The sequence below is a fragment of the Ursus arctos genome, unplaced genomic scaffold (assembly GCF_023065955.2).
Source record: "Ursus arctos isolate Adak ecotype North America unplaced genomic scaffold, UrsArc2.0 scaffold_3, whole genome shotgun sequence".
NCBI lineage: Eukaryota > Metazoa > Chordata > Mammalia > Carnivora > Ursidae > Ursus > Ursus arctos.
Genome location: NW_026622985.1, coordinates 1,247,963 through 1,263,958, shown reverse-complemented (window position 1 = coordinate 1,263,958; position 15,996 = coordinate 1,247,963). Strand labels below are relative to the sequence as shown.

At 46.3% G+C, this 15,996-nt stretch overlaps 1 protein-coding gene across 4 annotated transcripts in view; it reads left to right on the top strand.

Annotated features, from left to right (window-relative positions):
- EGFR (epidermal growth factor receptor) overlaps positions 1–15,996 on the top strand; it is a 204,364-nt gene that overhangs the window by 144,764 nt on the left and 43,604 nt on the right. For all 4 annotated transcript variants that reach the window (XM_026501600.4, XM_026501605.4, XM_048212969.2 and 1 more), the window contains exons 4-8: positions 3,538–3,672; positions 8,316–8,384; positions 9,195–9,313; positions 10,879–11,020; positions 12,563–12,679. In XM_026501600.4, the coding sequence (XP_026357385.2) occupies positions 3,538–3,672; positions 8,316–8,384; positions 9,195–9,313; positions 10,879–11,020; positions 12,563–12,679 (582 nt within the window). The remainder of the gene's footprint in view (positions 1–3,537; positions 3,673–8,315; positions 8,385–9,194; positions 9,314–10,878; positions 11,021–12,562; positions 12,680–15,996) is intronic.

The following is a 15,996-nucleotide window of genomic DNA, read 5'->3' as shown; positions in this document are numbered from 1 at the left end:
AAAAGTGTCTGTTCATATATTCTGCCCATTTTATGATTTGAAGTCCCACAAGTTCATTTTTTCTTTTGTTTCTCTTGCCTTTGGAGATGTGTCATGAAAAAGGTTGCTGTGGCCGATGTCATAGAGGTTGCTGCCTAGGTTCTCCTCTAGGATTTTGATGGATTCCTGTCTCACATCGAGGTCTTAAATCCATTTGGAGTTTATCTTTGTGTATGGTGTGAGAGACTGGTCAAGTTTCATTCTTTTGCATGTAGCTGTCCAATTTTCCCAGCACCATTTATTGAAGAGACTGTCTTTTTTCCACCAGATGTTTTTTCCTGCTTTGTCAAAGATTAGTTCCCCAAAAAGCCGAGGGTGCATTTCTAGGTTCTCTATTCTGTTCCATTGGTCTATGTGTCTGTTTTTGTGCCAGTACCATGCTGTCTTTGTGATCACAGCTTCGCAGTATAGCTTGAAATCCGGCAACGTGATGCCCCTAGCTTTCTTTTTCCTTTTCAACAATTCCTTGGCAATTCGGGGCCTTTTCTGATTCCACACAAATTTAAGGGCTGTTTGTTACAGTTCTTTGAAAAATGTCATCGGTATTAAGATCGGGATAGCATTGAAAGTGTAGATTGCTCTGGGTAACATGGACATTTTAACTATGTTAATTCTTCCGATCCATGAGCATGGAATATTTTCCATCTTTTTGTGTCTTCTTCAATGTCTTTCAAGAGTGATTTGTAGTTTCTAGAATATAGATCCTTTACGTCTCTGGTTAAGTTAATTCCGAGATAACGTATGGTTTTTGGTGCTATTGTCAATGGATGGATTCCCTAATTTCTCTTTCTTCAGTCTCATTGTTCGTGTATAGAAATGCAACTGATTTCTGAGCATTGATTTTGTATCCCGCCACATTACTGAATTGCTCTATAACTTCTAGTAGTTTGGGAGTGGATTCTTTTGGGTTTTCCATATAGAGTATCCTGTCATCTGCGAAGAGAGACAGTTTGACTTCTTCTTTGCCAATTTGGGTACCTTTTATCCCTTTTTGTTGTCTGATTGCTGTTGCAAGGACTTCTAGTACTATGTTGAATAATAATGGCGAGAGTGGGCATCCTTGTCGTGTTCCTGATCTTAAGGGAAAGGCTTTCAGCTTTTCCCCATTGAGAATGATATTTGCTGTAGGCTTTTCATAGATGGTTTTTATGAGATTGAGGAATGTACTCTCTATCCCTACACTCCGAAGGGTTTTAATCAGGAAAGGATGCTGTCTTTTGTCAAATGCTTTTTCTGCATCAATTGAGAGGATCATATGGTTCTTGACTCTTTTCTTGTTGATGTGATCTATCACACTGATCGATTTGCGAATGTTGAACCACGCTTGCATCCCAGGGATGAATCCCACTTGGCCATGATGGATAATCCTTTTAATGTACTGTTGGATCCTATTAGCTGGGGTCTTGTTGAGGATTTTGGTGTCCATATTCATCAGGGATATCGGTCTGTAATTCTCCTTTTTGATGGGGTCTTTGCCTGGTTTGGGGATCAAGGTAATACTGGCCTCACAGAATGAGTTTGGTAGTTTTCCTTCTGTTTCTATATTTTGAAATAGCTTTAGAAGAATAGGTATTATTTCTACTTTGAATGTTTCGTAGAATTCCCCTGGGAATCCATCAGGCCCTGGACTCGTTTTTGGGGAGGTTTTTGTTCACTGCTTCAATCTCTTCATAATTAATCGGTCTGTTAAAGTCATCAGTTTCTTCCTGTTTCAGTCTCGGTAGTTTATAGGTTTCCAGGAAGGCATCTATTTCTTCCAGGTTGTTTAATTTATTGGCATAAAGCTGTTGATAAAAGTTTCTAATGATCCTTCCTATTTCATTGGTGTTGGTTGTGACCTCTCCCCTTTCAGTCATAATTTTATTAATTTGGGTCCTTTCTCTATTCCTTTGGATAAGTCTGGCCAGTGGCTTATCGATCTTATTTATTCTTTCATAGAACCAGCTTCTAGTTCTGTTGATCTGCTCTACTATGCTCCTGGTTTCTAATTCATTGATCTCTGCTCTAATCTTGAGGAACTGCTTTCCCGTGTGTGGGTTAGGCCTGTTCTTCTGTTCCAGCTCCAGCTTCTTGAGGTGAGAATATAAAACTGCATTTTAGATTTTTCTATTCCTTTGTGTGAGGCTTGGATGGCTATGTATTTCCCCTTAGGACTGCCTTTGCAGTGTCCCACAGGTTTTGGACCGATGTGTTTTCATTCTCATTGGTCTCCATAAATTGTTTAAATTGATTTTTAATTTCCTGGTTTACCCAATCATTCTTGAGCAGGATGGTTCTTAGTTTCCAAGTGTTTGAGTTTCTTACAAATTTTTCCTTGTGATTGAGCTCCAATTTCAAAGCATGGTGGTCTGAGAATATGCAGGGAATAATTTCAGTGTTTTGGTATCGGTTGAGACCTGTTTTGTGACCCAGAACATTGTCTATTCTGGAGAATGTTCCATGTGCATTCAAAAAGAATGAGTACTCCTTTGTTTGGGGTGTAGTATTCTGTATATATCTATGAGGTCCATCTGGTCTAGTATGGCATTCAAAGCTCTTGTTTCTTTGTTGATTTTCTGCGTAGGTGATCTGTCTGTTTCTGATAGTGGAGTGTTGAGGTCCCCTACTATTAATGTATTATTATCTATATGTCTCTTTATTCTGGTTAAGAGTTGGCTTGTGTATCTTGCTGCTCCCCTGTTGGGGGCATGATACTTATAATTGTCATACCCACTTGTTGGATACATCCTTTAAGAATAATATAGTGCCCTTCTGTATCTCTAACTACAGTCTTTAGTTAAAAATCTAATGTGTCTGATATGAGAATTGCTACCCCAGCTTCCAGGGCATGAGCTCATTAACCGTGTGACCTGTCTGCTCCCCTTGCCTGTCAGCTCCTAGATCCACTTCATCCTTGCAGACCCACAGCTGCAGTGTTTTGCATAGAAGTCATTCGTAACCGTTTGTCTAATGTCATAGATGCAACGCTCTCCCTTTGCGCACTCTTGCATTTTTTAAATCATTCCTGATTTCTCATGTTGTATCATTTCTTCCTGTGAAACAATCATGGTCTTTCATGCCGTTTGCCTTCCTGGTGTCCGCCGTCTCTTCATCGTACCCAGAGATTCTTCTCACTCCCCTTCACCCCCCTGCCACTTTTTCCAGTGAGGAGCCCTGGAGGCAGCTCACAGTGTCACCTCCTTCTCCTGACCTTGCCAGCGCATAGTGCGTGACTGCCACCCCCGTCCCGTTCACCCCTTCATGTCATCATACAGCTTCCTTCCTCCCCATTTCTGAATTCCGATCGTTTGTTGATCAAAGGCCCATTTCGGGGGGAAGCCTGACTCCTCCATGGCACTATCATCACCTCATTTTTCAGCCCCCCCCAAGGTCCATGGGGGGCTTGTTCGGCAGGCTGGCAATGTTTTAGCAGAGCTCCGAATGTGAAGAAATGCATGTGCCTTTTGTGGAAGTTCAAGGACGCGGCGGGTTGGTAACGGAGATTCTCTCCCCACACAGAAATCCTACAAGGCGCTGTGCGCTTCAGCAACAACCCTGTGCTCTGCAGCGTGGAAACCATCCAGTGGCGGGATATCGTTGACGGCGACTTTGTGAGCAATATGTCGATGGACTTCCAGAACCAAGCGGGCAGTTGTAAGTGCCGCACGAACGTCCCCTCTGCCTGTAGCTCCTATGTGTTAGGGTGGGGGGGGGGGGGTGACAGAAAGCAGATTAATCCAAACCAAAGACCAGCAAACCATCAATCTGCCCACTAGAAGAGCACTTACCCAAGACGGAGGGCAAGTTGTTCCTCGTGGTGACAGTCAGCATGCCCGCTAACAGGGCAGATCACCGCCCCAGGGCCGCTGAGCCCTCGTGCAGCCATTGAGAAGAGCCGTCAGTGCTGGCCCGGGGGCCTCTCCCCCCTGCCTAGACGAGACGAGCCAAACTTTTGTGTGCTTCCGACTTGCTGCTGAGCCTTAGAGCAGCGCCAGGCCCTCCGGAAGCACGTAAGCTGGCCTCTGCCCTCCTACATAGAGCCCCAGGCGAAGCTGGGCACAGTGCACAGGGGGGGGTGTTTGTCCATATTCCCCTTCGTGCCCATGACCTGGTCCCTGCCATTCATCGGTGAAGCGGCCCGTGCCAGGGGGAGGCTGGCGGGGGGCCAGGCTGTAGGTCGGGCTGCAGCACTTGGCCCCTTGGCAGTGCCGTGTGGGAAACTCTGAAGACACATGCTTGCAGTTACCAAGCTCCACTTAGCTTCCCCCTTCCTGATCTCCCTGGTCTTTCAGTCCTTTAGAATAAGAACCCATCACCATTTCCTGCTTCTCTGTTTCCCTAAACTGTGCAGTGGACGCACGTTTTTGTGTTGGGGTTTCTTTGTGTTTTCTTGGTCTCAAAGAATTTGGAGCTCACATCGATCTCGAGGGACCTCACAGAAGTGGGGTCACATAGTCTTTGTCTTTTTGTGACTGGCTTCTGTCACTTCGCATGATGTCCTCGAGTTTCATCCATGTTGTGGCATGTGTCAGAATTTCTTACATTTATATGGATGCATAGTGTTCCATTGTGTGGTTTATCCCTGCATCCGTTCGTGAGCCCCAAGCTCAGCAGGTTGCTTCCACCTGCTAACAGTTATGAGTAATGCTGCTACAAACTTGGGTGTTGAGCCCCTTTGTTTTATACATATATCATCATTCCGACAGATCCTCAGCATGGCACCTCCTATGTTTGCAAGAAACTGAAGACTTTATTCTACAACATGGTTGACCTTCCCTCGGCTATCTGATGGACAGTGGGGAGGTTAAATTGTGCACATTTATAGCAATGACAAAAAAAAAAAAAATGACACAGGAAGGCTGTGAGGCCAGTAGGGGTTTGCCATAGACTAGATCAAGCAGCCCAGATGGCACACCTGTCCTCATTACACCAAGCCCATGGGAAAGACCCCGAAAGGAAATGTTGGGAAGGAGGAATGACAGGTGTATGCAGTAACAGGATTCAAACAGGACAAGGCTGCAAACTGCAAACTGCAAACATGACATGGTATTGGGTTAAGAATACACATGTAAGAATAAGCCACAGACATACAAGAGAAAAAGACAGTACAAATAAGCCTCGCTGAATTAAATGTCCATAAAGAAATGGCATTTCAAGCAAATGAGGGAAGAATTTATTATCCGGTAAATCATTCCAGAATGATTAACTATTAAGGGGAAAATATCAAAGAGCGAGAACTATAAGGATTTTTTTTTTTAAAAGAACACTATTCACCTGCTACCTGCATTCTCCTCATGAATTACCCAGCCAGTGGCAATATGAGGAGCCTCTCACTCCCCTTGTGGTAAGGGAAACCCTGTGTTTGCCAAGAGCTTTTGAGGCCATACATGCCTCCTGAGAACTTGTCGCATGCATTTAATTTTTATCCAAAAAAAAAAAAAATCCCATAAGGTGATTTAAGTATTTTATAGACAATGGATTTGAGATTCAGAAAGGTTACCCAGTGTGTCCCCACGTGATGTCCCTGTTGATGTGGTTCGGCATTTGAAGCTAGATTGGGTGGGTTTACCTGAGGGGAAATTACAGTAAACCAATCATCCACTTTGTACACCAATATAAATTCCAAATCATATTATATATAATAAATTACTGAATATATATTAAGTGCTAGAAGAAAACAGAAAGATGAGTCTTCGTAATATCAAGATGAAGAGAAGCCCAGTCAGATACCATACAAGAGAACTTCCATATGGAAGAATCTTAATGACAAACAGGAAAATATTGTGCCTCAGCTGCTTGCCTTGAAAAGGGTTAATATTCTCGATAATATGACTGTATAAAGTAGTCTTAGGTATCCCAAGAAAAAGGTCAACCTCTCAATAAAAAAAAAAAAATGGGCCAAACACATGAGCAGTTTGTACCTCCCCACACACACAAGATGGCCAAGAAATAAAGTAAAATGTTATTTCTTACTGTAATTTTAAAAAGGTCAAAATAAAATAAAGAAGCATCATTTTTGCCTTCGTCAAAGATTTGGGTTCCTTTTGATTTTTAGATACCTGAATCAGGACGGGGGTGGAGAAGCAGAAATTCTCATCTTCTTCTTGTGGGCATATAAATTAATAAAATATGGTCAGGGTTAGAATATTAGCAAATATGTATTGAAGCATTAGAGTATGCACTCCCTGGGGCACCTGGGTGGCCCAGGGTCCTGGGATCGAGCCCCTCATGGGGCTCCCTGCTTGGTGGGAAGCCTGCTTCTCCCCCTCCCACCCCCTGCTTGTGTTCCCTCTCTGTCTCTCTCTCTGTCAAATAAATAAATAAAATCTTTAAAAAAAATAAAAAATAAAAATAAATGAAGTATGCAATCCCCATGTTTAGGAATACTAAGAAAAAAATAATAAGGGGAGTGAAAAGTATAAGGATATAGAAAAATATCTTTGTGCAAGAATATTCCTTGCAGCCTTACCTATAATGAATTTCAGAAACAACTTACATATCTAAAAATAAGAGAGTAGTTAAAGAAATTATGGTACAGCCATTCCAGTGAAAATCATGTTCTGAGGGCGCCTAAGTGCCTCAGTTCATTAAGTGTCTGCCTTGGGCTCAGGTCAGGATCCCAGGGTCCTAGGATCAAGTCCATGTCAGGCTCCCTGCTCAGCGGGGAGGCTGCTTCTCCCTCTGCCCCTCCCCCTGCTCGTGCTCTCTGTTTCTCTTGCTCTCTCTCAAATAAATAAATAAAATCTTTTTTTAAAAAAAAATCATGTTATGTAGAAGGATATTTAAAGGCATGGAAAAATTGCCACAATGTTTTATTAGCTTTTTTTAAGTTATGATACAAAGCATAATGTGACATCAATTCTTATATATGCATATACTTATATGAATATATTGGTTACCTCTGGATGATTCTCATTTCCTCCTTTTGCTTTTTTCTATTATCCATATTTTATGTAATTTGCCTGCATTTCCTCTTTTTTGTAACAGAGGGTTAATAATAGAATTATAAGCAAACTTTGATTCATTGGTTGGCAGATGTTTTCTCCACTACAGGAAGATGCCATTAAGCATTTTCATTTTTAATATTTTTGCTTTGTAAACCTACTACTTGCTTATAAAAGGGTTTTGAGAAATATGAGGAAGTATAGGGTAAACAGCAAAAAGCACATATCACCGTACGGACACAAGCACTTTCAACACTTCCTACCTCCATACTGCTTTTTGTTCTTGCTACTCTTACCCATCTCTCTCTCTGTCTCGGTCCCTCTCTTCTTCACAATGCACAGCCCACGTGGTGCATTTGGGGTTTGGCCTCACCATCTCTCATGATTCCCGGGAGCACCACCATCGCATTGCTGCCCTTCACTCCTGGGGTGATTGGAAAGATGGTCAGTCTCCTGAAAGGGGTGTCCTGGTTCCGCAGTAACTTGGGAAATCCTCAGCTCGTCCGTTTGAAATCTGAATTCTACCAGGAATTAAATTCTTCCTGGCTGTAGGAGACTTTGGGACACCTAGGAACTCCTGTAGGGTCTCCTGTCTTTGCAATGAAAGATGCCTGCACAGCTGATCCTTTTTTTAAACAAACTTTGGTAGCCGACCTGTTCTCTTTGTATAGATGGAAGGCTTTGGTCTTCCGGTATTTCAATGCCAGTAAAAACAAAACACAGCTAATGAGATTAGAAAAATCTTGGTAGCTGTAATTTGTAGCTGATCACTGCAAAAACTGATTGATCGACATTAAATATTTCCACACGGAAGCTCACAGATCAACAGCTAACGTGTAGCAGGTCAGCAAGGTGATGCACACCGTGAACACGTATGACCCTTTGAGCAGGCTTCGGGACCAGGAGTCTTTATTTGCGGGACCCCGTGTGCCCTAGGATCACTGACCCGCAGGTCACTTGAGCCTGGACTGGTGAGAATGTAATCAGTCATACCAAGCCCTCCAGGCGAGACACCCTTAGCGCTGTTGGAGATGCTGGAAAATTCTCCAAGCCTAAACAAATGGGGAAACCGGGCTGTTTGAACCCAGTTTTCATGGCCTGTGACGAATCGATCATTACTCTGTGCCTCAGTTTCTGCAGCTGAAGTGTAAATAAAAGTAGAACGTGGCTCGTCTTTTATTTTTTCCTTATACAAGGCTTTGAGTCACTTACAAACAACCAGGAAACAGAATTAGAAATTGGAAAGCTGTTCCTTGTTTCTGGAACGTCACTCTGCTCAGGGGCTTGGACAGGTTGCCTCAACCATCCATTCTCTTCTGAGATACGAGTTTAACTACTTCTTTTACATTTTAGGCCAAAAGTGTGATCCAGGCTGTCCCAATGGAAGCTGTTGGGGTCCGGGAAAGGAGAATTGCCAGAAATGTAAGTCAGCAAAACCAGAATTTCAGATAAACGTGCCCACTTTCCTCCTCGTACACTTAGCGGGCTGTGTGTTTTCCCTTCGAAGACTCCAAAAGGCCAGATGTTAGCAGTTCCGTGAGTGACGTTCTTGTGGATCTCCCTGCGTGCAGTTAATCCACGGGGCTGTTTTGGGCACTCCGGCCTGTCGTAAATGAGTGGAAGTCAGCCCGTCTCTTTGAACCACGTTTGGCATTTTTCCTGGAAACAAGACTTGCCCATGTTACCTGAGCTCAGAAACACCTCTTGTTTTCTCACCCCTGGGGGCCCATCTACACAGAAGCAGGAGCAACGCTTTTCAGGAGGGTTTTTCCACAGGAATCCTAATTTAGGAGCATAGGTGGCCAAGGAATCTGGGGACCTCCACCTTACAAGTTCACCGTCTGTCCTTCTGTTTAATTGTGGTGTGACTTCTAAGCACTACTTTCTGGCGGGCACTTTTGTTATTTGATGTGCTCTCCATATCAGCCCGCATCTCAGGTCTAACCAGCATGTAATTATCGAGCGGGTCTGAAAGTCTAGACTTGATCTGGTTAGTTCTCCTAAGTGATTAAAAATCCGTAGAAAAAGGAGGTGCAATAAAGGAAGGTCATGATTCAGTGTAATTTGGCGGAACGCGAATGTTCCGGAACTTGAACGAGCCAGGGAGTCATTGAATTCATCCTTTCGTTCACCTCTTCACCTCCTGTTTGCACGTGCTCTGCAAGGTCCCTGAGGACAGCCCTTCCACCCTCCCTGGCTCTTCAGCTTACCGTGACCTTTGCTCCTTTTCAGTGACCAAAGTCATCTGTGCCCAGCAGTGCTCAGGGCGCTGCCGCGGCCGGTCCCCCAGCGACTGCTGCCACAACCAGTGTGCCGCCGGCTGCACGGGGCCCCGCGAGAGCGACTGCCTGGTAAGGCTGACCCAGCCCCCCAGCGGCCCCCACGGGGGCTTCTCTGGCCAAGACGGAGAGGGGCTTCCTGTGGGAAACATGACGAGTCCCGTTTGTAGGAGAAGATGTGGCCGTTGCCCTTTGCCAGGTGACAAGACCGCCTTTCTTGTCCCCCCTTCGCCACTTACTCTGTGACTCCAGGCAAATTATGTGAGCCCCGTGTGCCTCAGTTTCCCCGCCTGACATTGTTGGGTAGTAAACACCGCCCGTTAGCTCGGCCGGACAACACCGTGCACGTGGCACCCGTAACCCGGACCTGGATGCGGGGCGAGCTTCGGCACTAACACGAGCTGTCCATCATTGGGGTTTCTCGTGGTCGCGGCTCCGGTGCTCCAGTCCCGTCTCAGGCTAACCCCACGCAGTTGGTACCGGAAGGCCCCTGACGTAAATGTACGGACATGGTGAGGGACGTACCCGGAGCCACACAGACGTGAGCGCACGGCTGGAGCCACGTGCGGGTCTTCTGACCCCAGCCCGCTGCTCTTCCCAGCACAGCTCAGAGCCTCCTGCCCAGCCCCGCTCCAAGGGGTCTTGAAGCACCCCCCTTGTCCCTGACACCGCAGAGCCCTCACAGAAGCCTCCTCGCCCCGCGGGCAGGGGGCACCCCATGTAGGTGGCCCCTCACCTGTGTGCACCTTGGACATCCTAGAGACACCAGAGCCGGCAGACGGGGGTCCTGACGCAGCACCGCATGCGATGAGACCCTCGAAGCCTCTAGAAAAGGAGGCTCCAGAAGACTCCAGTTTCAGGGAGGGGGAGATTCTTAAACTCCAGAGGCTGCGTCTGGCCCTAGGGGTTTTGACGTGGTTGGTCTGGGCTGATTCTAATGTGCCTCAGGAGGGGAGACAGCCTGTGGGTCTTTGGGCCACCACAGTATGTGGTCTGGTCCCCCCGGCACAGTAGTCTTCCTTAGGGTTTTCTGCAGTTTGGCAGTGAATTTTAAAAACATATCCTCGGGGCGCCTGGGTAGCGCAGTTGTTAAGCGTCTGCCTTCGGCTCAGGGCGTGATCCCGGCATTCCGGGATCAAGTCCCACATCGGGCTCCTCTGCTGGGAGCCTGCTTCTTCCTCTCCCACTCCCCTGCTATGTTCCCTCTCTTGCTGGCTGTCTCTCTGTCACATAAATAAATAAAAAAATCTTTAAAAAAACAAAAACAAAAAACATATCCTCAAGTGTTCTTTGTAAGGGAAAACCAATAAGTTGAGTTTAGAAATAATTTCACTCCATAGGGACCACTCCAGTATGTGAACTCCTTCATCATTTTGCAAATTAATAAAGATGTGGGTTTTTATTTTCATAGTCCATAAATTATCACAGCTAGGACAGTATAAGAAAAATCATACTTTTAAGGTCTTTCTGAATTTTCTTGAAAGTACTTGGCTATTTTGGGGGGTTTTTGTTTTGTTTTTGCTTTAATCAAGTTCCTGGACATTACAAGCTGTAGCCGGAGCTTTGTGCCCAGGGCTGAAGCCTTCGTGAGCCTCCGTGCACAGCTTGACCAGTGCGTGTCGTCCCTTCTGTGACAGGTCTGCCGCAAGTTCCGGGACGAAGCCACGTGCAAGGACACCTGCCCGCCCCTCATGCTGTACAACCCCACCACCTACCAGATGGATGTCAACCCCGAGGGGAAGTACAGTTTTGGTGCCACCTGCGTGAAGAAATGCCCCCGTGAGTTCATCACAGGCAAAACCCTTTCCTTGATCAGGCATCTATTTCCTCTTTGTGTCCTACCAGGTCCCCTGAGTCCCTTGTCGTGCGGAGTCTTTGGGTCCGTATGTTTGTCAGGCAGGTGACCGTGGGCCTGTCTGAGTGCACAGGTGAGGGGTCAGGCCGCTGCCATAGGGGACGGGTGATGGTTGGTGCTCTGTTCACCAGCGTCTGTTCTCGAGTCCGTGGTGGCCAGGACAGGAAACACCCTGGGACCGAGGTCCGGCTGTATTAGTCCAGAATATTCAGTTGTCTGTTTGGGCCACTTAGCACTGTTTGCTGTTGTGCCCAGCAGGTATTGAAAAGACCTAAATTAGAGAGTATGTCGGAAGACCTGCGTCCTTTAGCGGTTAAAATTCCGGTGAAAATTATGCCTCCGAAGGGAACTGAAACTTCACAGGAGTGTCTTTGCGTCTTGTTTGGTTCTGTTTTAATCGCTTCGGACTGGGTTTGCTTGTTTGTATTTGCATTCAATAGGTGGCTATAATGTTCAGAGAAATGATGATATGAATCATGTCCTCACAGAGAAAGTGTAGAGTTGTCTAATTAACGAGCTTTAGGAGCTCTAGAAGGGGAGATTAAGAGAAAAAAAATGGTAAGCACAGCTCTGAGGGGGAGATTTGCCCTTCCAGATTTGTGGACAGGAAAACTTTTAAATCTGTACGGAAAAAATAACACATAAGTAGAATAATATACCAATGTATGGAACTAACTTACTAAAATTTTTAGAATCGCCACAATTACGACCCAGGTGTAATCTTGGAGAGAGGGCTTAATAGGTAGAGTTTAAAAATCCACAGGAAAACAGAGCCTGGGAACAAAAGCAGACAATTTACTGAAAGAAAAAGTACAAATGTGCAGTACATATGTTGAGGACATACTTGGGGAAGTCAAAACAGGAGCACCTGGAGCTCCAGAAGCATCCTGACACCTGTGTTAACATTGACACTAATAAATTACTCCGAAGTGACGGGAGGCTCAGCAGCTGACTGCTGTGCCGGGCTCGATGCAGAAACAGCCGGTGGTACCAGCACCCCGCCCAGCAAGGTCGCCAGGCGGACGGGACCGCGGAAGCCAGCACGCTGGCACGAGGGTCACGTGCACCCTCCCACGTGGCAGCTTCGGGGGAACAGGGGGCTTCGTGCCGGGGCACCTATTTCTAATAAGTATTCAGGCCTTCGCTGCAGGTCCTGCGGGTAGAACGGGCAGAAGAATGAGCTGGGGACATGTTCCGAACTTGTGAGCTGGCCCCCGTTCTGCCGCCACATCTGGTTCCTGCCCGTGATGACGTACATCTGTCCGTACCACGGTTTGATAAGCTATTAACACTCTTGAACATGATTCCTTTTCTGTTTGCAACCTCTTGTTCTTTGTCCTAAAGCAAACAGAACCAGAGGATCATCGGCCCTTTCCATCAGCCCCTTCAGAGGAGCACCTGAGACAATTGTGTGAGGCCCAGACACCTGGTGCTGCTTTCGCCACCTTCCTTCCTTGCCTCTCCAGGTAACTACGTGGTGACAGACCACGGTTCGTGTGTCCGTGCCTGCAGCTCCGACAGCTACGAGGTGGAGGAAGACGGCGTCCGCAAATGTAAAAAGTGTGAGGGGCCTTGCCGCAAAGGTAGGAAGCCGGCAGGGTGTCGGGACAGGCTTTCTGTCGGGTCGCGAAGCTGGGGTTCATTCGCCCCACGTCCACCAGGCCCCCTCAGCTTCATGCTTGGAGGAGGTCTGAGCACATCCCTTCCTTCAGGCTCAGAAATGTCTTCTTCCTTCGTATCATATCCTGTTATTGCAGGCTCCTCGATGCCAACTGACTCCAACCTGTTAGCCTTTTACTTTATCTTTTTTATAAAAATGTCCAAACACCCAGAGATGTTGTGAGAGTAGTGCAGTGAGCACCCATATGGCTTTCCCATAAATTCACCACTTTTTGATGTTTTGCCACGTGGCTCTCACTGTCTCCATATTTATTTGAATGTGTGCGTACGTAGATGTGTGCGTGCACGGGTGAAGGTTTCGTCTGAATTGGAGGACGGTTACAGATATTCTAACGCTTCCCCCTACATTTGTCAGCATGTTTTCTTACAAACAGGGACACTCTCCTAGGTAATGACAGGCTCACGCTCAGAATTATTTAGCATCACTGAGTACTCTTTTCTAGGGTTCAGTTTAATTCAGACTTCTCCTTCCCGTCCCACATACATCATTTTTAGCTGCTTCTCTGTGCAGAACCCAGTCAATGATCACGGGTGTCGTGTAGATGTCCTGCCCCCATTATCTTCTTTAATCGACGACCGTGTCTCAGCTCCCCGCCCCCACTCGCTCTTCTTCTCTTCCATGACCTGGTGTGAAGAGTCTAGGCCAGGTGTTCCGCACCACGGCGCTCAGTTGGCTTCATTGGCTGTATTTCCTCATGGCCGCACTCAGGTTGGGAGTTTGGGGCAGGAGCACTGCATAGGTCATGTTTACTTCCCCTCTCAAGTCAGGTGACAGATGATGCCATGTTATTTCATTACTGATGGTGACAAATTAGAGGAGATTTCTTGGTGGGTATAAAGTAGTGATTTTCTATTTCTATCATCCCATTTATTAGTTGGCATTTTTAAAAAAATTTAGTTCCTATGTAAGGTCATGGAATCCTTGTTTATTCAGTTTCTTCTGATCCATTCCTGTCGTTCATTCGGGTACTGAAGTTGTCCCACATGTGGCCAGTAGGAGCCTCTCCAGATGGCCCCTGTGTCCGTTTGGCGCATCCCATGTCCTAGTCATGGCTTCCACTCAAAAGTGCTATCTGCATTCTTTGTACTTGCTTCTGAACCTTAACACATCCTGGAAATCTCTCCAGAGAAGTTCATATGAATCGTCTTCATTCTGGGGTACGGAGGCTCCCTCCGGGGCTGTTCCGCAGTTTCTCAATGGCTCTGCCGTTATGTGGCCATTTACACTGTTGCACTGTTCTGCTGTGTTCGTGACATCTGAGTGCAGAGCTGCGTACCCCGCGTGTCCACTTGGGGTGCACCATCCCTGTGAAGCTGTCTGTCTTTTCAGTTGAAACTGATTGCTACCCTTTTTGCTCCCATGCACATTTCACGTGTGTTCTCCACGGGGCTGACTCAGCCTCCCTGCTCCATGTCATTGAATCCTCCCAACGCCACTGGGCGATCTGTGTTATTATGATGCCCATTCTACAGATGAGGACACTGAATAACAGAGAATCTAAATGACTTGCCCAAGTTTCAACAGCTAAGAATGGCAGTCACAATTTGAAGTTCATGCAGTCTTGGGCCCAAGCCAGACCCGTGAGCTCATCAGCCAAGTCCGTGTCTTCCTGTCTTCTAACTCCTGTGGGGCAGGCGGGTCAGTGCCCTGATGGAGGAGTGTCCTTTGGCTTCAGGAAACTGTCTGGCAGAGCACACATGGGAGGAGGAAAATGAGAATGTGGGATGGTACCTGGCACGGGGGGAACTAAGAGAAGGAGGGGATAACTGTCAGCTCCTCACGTGGGCTGATGGAATCAGAGACGGTTTTGGTTTTATTTTGTTAATTTTGTGTTCAACAAATGGTTTGATTCTCCTGTAATTATTATTCCCTATTTTTCTATACGTCCCCGATTCAGGTCCCTTTGGGTTTAGGGCTGTACCACTGGGTAAGGAAGGAGGTGCCAGGAATATCTAGGGGTGAATATAATTGATCTCTGAATTTAGGAATTAAAGTAACCCCACCATCACTGTTGCACACAAGGAGAGGCAGCGAGCATGAACATTCTCTCAACACGTGTAATTCTCTGCCAGACCTGTAATTAAATGGCAAGTCCTCATATGGCCACCTCATTCTCCATTGTCAGCCAGACCTTGTGAGTCCTAAAGAAGCCTGGCTGTGAGTCGCACAATCCACAGTGTGTTAGAGGCAGCACAGGAAGGTTGAATGAGCCATTGAACACAGGAGTCCTTAGAGCAGGACTGGCCGACAGCGGGAGCGTGGAGACCCGTAGGGGCTGGTGGGACAGTCGTGGCCACCAGAGTCAGCAATGGATGGTTTCCTTGCAAGCAACAAGGGACTCCCAGTGGAGTGGAGCACAGGGGGATGGGGAAGGGCGGGGCTTGACTGCATCTCCTAGAACCCCGGGGGGGAGGAAAGGATAGGACTTTATCCTGAGCAATGAGATTTTCAGTGATTATACTTCAAAGCCAAGATAAAGTCTGGAAGATAGGTACCAAAATTGCTCTGCAAATTCTAGAGGGAGAATTACAACAGATAAATGGGCTTTAGGGTGGAGATGGCATTTGAGATGGAAATTTAGGAGTGGATATAAATTAATAAAGGGGCTCAGAGTGTGGAAAAGGCCATTTGAGACTGATGTAGCAATAGGACACAGATCAAAGCATTTGGTTCAAGTAAGCACAGGGGAAGAAAAGCAGTTTATCTGATAAAAGTTATTACAGTATTCCCTCTGACGTAATATAACACAGCCATTAAAAATCATGTTCGTGAATAGTTTTAATAATATGAGGAATGTTCACAGCAGAATAAGTAAAAAAAAAAAAACAAAACATATCTGGTGTGACCTAACCACGGAGGGTAGCTGGAAGGAACACTTCTCAAAATATCCTATAGTGGAAACTCTGGTCATTTTGGTCCCTTTATTCTACTTTTCATGATTCTCAAATGAACACCTCTAACTCTTTTTAATAAAAACAATCTATGTACACCATTTCTTTAAAATAGACAACAGAGCTGCTACCAGGTGAGGACAATCGAAAGCTGTCAAGTTTTAGTCAGGGGAACGCACTGACGGGAGCCGGGCAGAGGCGGCCCTGGCGTCAGCAGGTGATCCCACTGCCAAGGAAGGATGGTTAACAGTTAGGCTAAGTCCAAGTGGGAAATCACAAGGAGAGTGCAAGTCCAGTGAGGGCGGCAACAGCCATGAGGACGCCATCG